The sequence below is a fragment of the Hylobates moloch genome, unplaced genomic scaffold (assembly GCF_009828535.3).
Source record: "Hylobates moloch isolate HMO894 unplaced genomic scaffold, HMol_V3 SCAFFOLD_11, whole genome shotgun sequence".
Taxonomy (NCBI): Eukaryota; Metazoa; Chordata; class Mammalia; order Primates; family Hylobatidae; genus Hylobates; species Hylobates moloch.
In genome coordinates, this window is record NW_026652286.1 from 98,451,555 (window position 1) to 98,457,695 (window position 6,141).

The 6,141-nt window shown below is 42.9% G+C and overlaps 1 protein-coding gene across 1 annotated transcript; it reads left to right on the forward strand.

The window, feature by feature from the left end:
- The first annotated feature begins 303 nt into the window (after positions 1–303).
- Positions 304–3,775, forward strand: PATE3 (prostate and testis expressed 3). Its single transcript, XM_032168161.2, has 3 exons — positions 304–377; positions 1,563–1,685; positions 2,655–3,775. Exons 1-3 carry the CDS (start codon positions 329–331, stop codon positions 2,777–2,779), a joined length of 297 nt encoding a protein of 98 aa, XP_032024052.1. The 5' UTR covers positions 304–328; the 3' UTR covers positions 2,780–3,775.
- The last annotated feature ends 2,366 nt before the right edge of the window (positions 3,776–6,141 follow it).

Here is a 6,141-nt window from a genome sequence, read left to right on the forward strand (position 1 = left end):
TGTGACCTGGGGTAAGCTTCTGGAACCTCAACAAGCCTCAGTTTCCTCCTCTTGAAATTGGGATAAGAATAATAATATCAAAAGTATATGTTTTTAAAAAGGTTAGCTCCATGCAAACCTCAACATTTATTAATTTTCTTTTTTCTCTGCCTTGAGGAGGACAGCCAATGAACTTGAGCTCCAAGAGGAAACCTTGTGTGACAGGCTGTCTCTAGGCATGAATAATCACAAGCCTCTGATGAAGAAGAAAGTTTTCTCTCCGGAGCCTAAAGACCTGTGCTTGCAGCCCCTAGCTTCTTTTTCCTGCACAAGAGATTTCTGAGTCAGGATGAACAAACACTTCTTGTTCCTTTTCCTCCTTTGCTGCCTCATTGTGGGTGAGTCCCGGACCTGAGGGGTACACTTGAGAGACAGGATCTAAGGAGCTCCAGGGAAACTACATGTGTAGCATGCGTCCATGCAGGGCTGAGCTCTGGCCACTTTCATGAGCCAGGGGAAGCCAGCCTCCAGAATGCTCCTCTGCCTTCCCTGCCAACTCTTCCATCCTTTTCAGCCTCCTGCCATTCTCCTCCAGGTGGGCAGGCCTCTGTCTTGCCCTTTTAACCCATTTTCTCCCTCTGTCCCTACCACTCCCCATAATCCCAAGCCCTGGCAAGATTTTCCTTAGGACATCCTTTTTATTTATAAACCTGTATCCCATTTGTTCAGGGAGCTGGTCAGTCTATAATGAATAATTTTCAGTTTATTTTAGGACTGAAAAATGGCTTTTGATACCCTTTTCAGAGACTTTATATTACAACAAGTAATTCTATGAGAGAAAGTACTGAATGCTCTGGAATCAGACAGATTTTTTTCATGGTTTGTGGTCATGGTCTCAAACTCTCTGTACCTTTGTTTGCTCATTCAAGAAATGGGGACAACGGTGCCTGCTTACAAGGCTTTTGTGAGGATTAAATCAGAGGCAACTTGAGAGAACACAGCCAGCCCAAATGGAATGCTCAATCATTGCTACTTTCCTTTCTCATTCAGGTGCACTAGGGAAATTTTTTTAAATTAAACCTGTATTTTGAATAGCTCACCCCACAGAACCTCATAAAAGTGTCACTTATGGTACTATTATTGATGATGCCTTTATGTAGATTCAGATTGAAGCTCAAAAGAACAGAATATATCACCTAACAACAGTAACAATAGCTTTCGTGAAATGTTTTAAAGCCCTCACCCTCCTTATCACACCCATATCTCTAGTAGGCCAGGATAGCATTCACAGCACCATTTTTAAGCTAGAGAAGTCAATGACATGGAGGCTTTTTGCTTAAAGTTATCCAGGTTAAAAGGGCTAAAGTTGGGATCAGAATCCTTTGGTGACATTTTCTTTTTATTACTCTGAAATGAGGAGTTGATAAGAGCTCTAACTGTTTACCGCCTAAATACCCCAACCAGTAGCTCTTCAACTGCCTGCCCCCTCCACTATTCATTCCCCACGTCCATCTGAATATTTCCACCTCCATCCCAAGTCCCTGCTTTTGCCTAGTCTCACACCATCTCTATGCTCTCTCCAGCAGTGACATCACTTCGGTGCATAACATGCCACCTTCGCACACGGACAGACCGCTGTAGAAGAGGCTTTGGTGTCTGTACTGCTCAGAAGGACGAGGCATGCATGCTCTTAAGGATCTACCAGCGTAAGTTAGAGGGTCAGGGAAGGTGTGGTAAGATTCTTAGAATTCTTAGGATAGTGCTTCAGCAATTTCACATCTCAAGAGAGGAACCAATGCAGAATGCCCCTGAGCACAGGTGGTAGCACAGGTCCCTGTGCATACAGACAGAATATAATTTGGGTCAATGAGACAGGAGGGAGAAGCTGGGGATTCTATATTTCCAAGAAAACTGACCAAACAGATTTTTTTTTGGTAATTGACACATAACAATTGTTCATATTTATGAGTACATGTGATTTTTCATACAAGCCTTCAATGTGTAATGATCAAATCAGGGTAATTGGATATTCATCAACTCAAACATTTATCATTTCTTTGTATTGAGAACATTCCATATGTTCTCTTCTAGCTATTTTGAAATATACAACAAAGAAAATATGGTATATACACACAATAGAATATTAATCAACCATAAAAATAAATGAAATTCTGTTCTTTGCAGAAACACAGGTGAGCCTGGAGGTCATTATATTAAATGAAATAAGCCAGGCATAGAAAGACAAATATCACATGTTCTCAATCATGTATAGGAGCTAAAGAATAAGTTAATGTCATGGAGGTAGAGACTAGAGTGGTGATTATCAAAGGCTGAGAAGAGTGGTGGAAGGAGAGGAGGAAGAGAGGATGGTTAATGACCAAACAGATTTTGACTTTGAAGACACTAAATCACTAGTTGCTAATCTTCTAGCAAGAGAGAAAAATGAAGCAGCTACATAGAGTTGAGGATTTTCAGGGACCTCAGGCAAACAAGCCCTGCAGCTGACCAGTGACCTCTGTATCTCCCTGCCTGGGTGCTTTTAGGGAGTATAAGCTGAGAAGCCATTCCTCAACCTACCCTGATTAAATTTTCACCAACAGAACTAGTGCTGGGTTTGACTCACCTTGGAGAGCTTAAATCAAATGCTTATTTTCTGTGGTTCTTTCCTATTTTAGGCAATACTCTCCAGATATCATACATGGTGTGTCAGAAATTCTGCAGAGACATGACATTTGATCTCAGGAATCGGACTTATGTTCATACATGCTGCAACTACAATTACTGTAACTTCGAACTCTAAGATATTTGCCCTCCTGAGGTTTCACTTTGGAATGTCCCCAATGTTGCTCATCCTTCACACTCTGCTGGTCCTTGCTTTCCTTCTGTGTCTGTCCTGACAATACCCCTGCCCTCTCGTTAACCTAAGAAGACTAAACTAGTGTCATCCTTTCTGGTGTCTTCAGCTTGGCTTCTCCCTCAGTCAGAGAATAGTGGTTCTGAACATTGAATTTCTTCTATTATTGGGATTATTGGCATTGCCATATTCCAAGAAACCTGCCCCAAGAGTTCCTGTACAGTAAAATTTAAAGCAGGAACATTCTAGAATCTGAATTTGCTTAACTAGTTCAGGTATACTAGAAAGCCTTCAGCTAAAACTTCACAATATTTTTATCTAAAATTCCCATGTATCAGGAGAATGATTAAGCAGAAATAGCAATAAAATGGATTATGGATACTGAAGATTTTTCTCTACAGACACCAAGTTATTTCTACCAGCAGGCAGTGCCCACTTCAAACTCAACCATTGTGATTTTCTTGGCATTTACAAACTACATCCTTACACTGTTATTAGGAGATAGCAAATAAGGGACTTCCTGGCCTCTGTGACATTCACCAAGCTCTCACACAGCCACTACTACTCCTGTCGAGATGTACATTCAAGGTACATCAGAACTCTCCTTTCTCCCCCTTCCTTTCCTAAACCTTCTCCCTTCCTTTCCCCCTTTGCCATTCACCTTTACTATCACCTCCTACCTCCATTATCACCTCCCCATTGCCACACAAACTCTCCTTGTAGAGGCAAGAGGTCCTTTGAAGCTTTGCCCCATGTGTCAGATGGCACCTGAGGCATATAACCTAGGGTGGGCTGCCTTTCAGGATCCCTCAGCAAAGGGAAGCTAACATAGTCAAGATACCATCTCCCCTGTACAGCTTTCTTGAGACTTGGGGGCCTGGCTCAAAGAGATTTGTCTGTCGCTTGCTGCCCATCTTTAAGTAATAAACCGACTTCACATAACTTGTTTTGTGTCGGTGTGTTCTGTCTCACTGAACTCAGACAAATAGGTAACTAAAGCATGACGGACCTAAGTAGTAGCCCAAGATATAGTGGGACTCCTGTTTCTGGTGATAGGCAGAGTGCTGATTCCTGTTATTCTCCAGGAAGTGGGAGTCCTTGCTTGGGATTGGTAATTAGCATTGCACTTCTATATTCATGAAATAATTGTGACTGTTCTGGAACTTATTATAAATGAAATCACACAGAAACTATTCACTTAAACCTGGTTTCTTTTACTCACCATAATGCTGTTTTAATTTTTAAATTTTTAATTTTTATAGGTACATAGTTGGTGTACGTATTTATGGGGTACATGAGATATTCTGACAAAGGCATGCAAAGCACAATAATCACATCACGGAGAATGTCATTTATCCTTTGCGTTACAAACAATTTAATTATATTCTTTTTTTTTTTCTTTGAGATGGGCGGAGTCTGTCTCTATCGCCCAGGCTGGAGTGCAGTGGCATGATCTGGGCTCACTGCAAGCTCCACCTCCCGGGTTCACACCATTCTTCTGCCTTAGCCCCCCCAGTAGCTGGGACTACAGGTGCCCGCCATCACGTCTGGCTAATTTTTCTATTTTCAGTAGAGACGGGGTTTCACCGTGTTAGCCAGGATGGTCTCGATCTCCTGACCTTGTGATCCGCCCGCCTCGTCCTCCCAAAGTGCTGGGATTACAGGCATGAGCCACCGCGCCCGGCCAATTATATTCTTTAAGTTATTTTTAAATGCACAATTAAGTTATTATTAACTATAGTTGCCTATTGTGCTATCAAATACTAAATATCATTAATTCTTTCTATTTATTTTTTACCCAATAACCATTATGACCTCCCCTCCAGCCCCCCACTATCATTCCAAACCTCTAGTAACCATCCTTCTAATCTCTATGTTCATGATGAATTCAATTGTTTTGATTTTTAGATCCCACAAATAAGTGAGAACATGTGATGTTTGTCTTTCTGTGCCTGACTTATTTGACTTAACATAATGACCTCCAGTTCCATTCGTTGTTGTCATTGTTGCAAATGAATGGATCTCACTTTTTTTATGGCTAAATAGTACTCGCTTGTGTATATGTACATTTTCTCTATCCATTTATCTATTGATGGAAACTTAGCTTGCTTCCAAATTTTGGCTATTGGGAAGAGTGCTGCAACAGAGTGCAGATATCTCTTCAATGTGCTGAGACACTTTACAGCCCTAGACCCTAAAAGGTCAAAAGGCCATCTTATTCTCAATATACATTTTATTACCCAATCTGCTCCCGACATTAAATAAAACTCTAAAAATTAAATTCCGGCCCTCAAACCCCACAACAGGATTTAATTAACCTCGCCTTCAAGGTGTACAATAATAGAAAGAAGTTGCAATTCCTTGCCTCCACTGTGAGACAAACCCCAGCCACGTCTCCAGCACACAAGAACTTCCAAATGCCTGAACCGCAGTGGCCAGGCATTCCTCCAGAACCTCCTCCCCCAGGAGCTTGCTACAAGTGCCAGAAATCTGACCACCAGGCCAAGGAATGCCTGCAGCCCAGGATTCCTCTTAAGCCGTGTCCCATCTGTGCAGGACCCCACTGGAAATCGGACTGTTCAACTCACCTGGCAGCCACTCCCAGAGCCCCTGGAACTCTGGCCCAAGGCCCTCTGACTGACTCCTTCTCGGCTTAGCGGCTGAAGACTGATGCTGCCCGATCACCTCAGAAGCCCCGTAGACCATCACGGACGCCGAGCTTCGGGTAACTCTCACAGTGGAAGGTAAGTCCGCCCCTTAGTCAATACGGAGGCTACCCACTCTACGTTACCTTCTTTTCAAGGGCCTGTTTCCCTTGCCTCCATAACTGTTGTGGGTATTGACGGCCAGGCTTCTAAACCCCTGAAAACTCCCCCACTCTCGTGCCAACTTGGACAACACTCTTTTATGCACTCTTTTTTAGTTATCCCCACCTACCCAGTTCCCTTATTAGGCCGAGATATTTTAACCAAATTATCTGCTTCCCTGACTATTCCTGGACTACAGCTGCATCTCATTGCCGCCCTTCTCCCCAACCCAAAGCCTCCTTCACATCTTCTTCTCGTATCCCTCCACCTTAACCCACAAGTATGGAACATCTGTACTCCTTCCCTGGCAACCGATCACATGTCCGTTACCATCCCATTAAAACCTAATCACCCCTACCCCACTCAATGCCAATATCCCATCCCACAGCACGCTTTTAAAGGATTAAAGCCTGTTATCACTCGCCTGCTACAGCATGGGCTTCTAAAACCTATAACTCTCCTTACAATTCCCCCATTTTACCTGTCCAAAAACCGGACAAG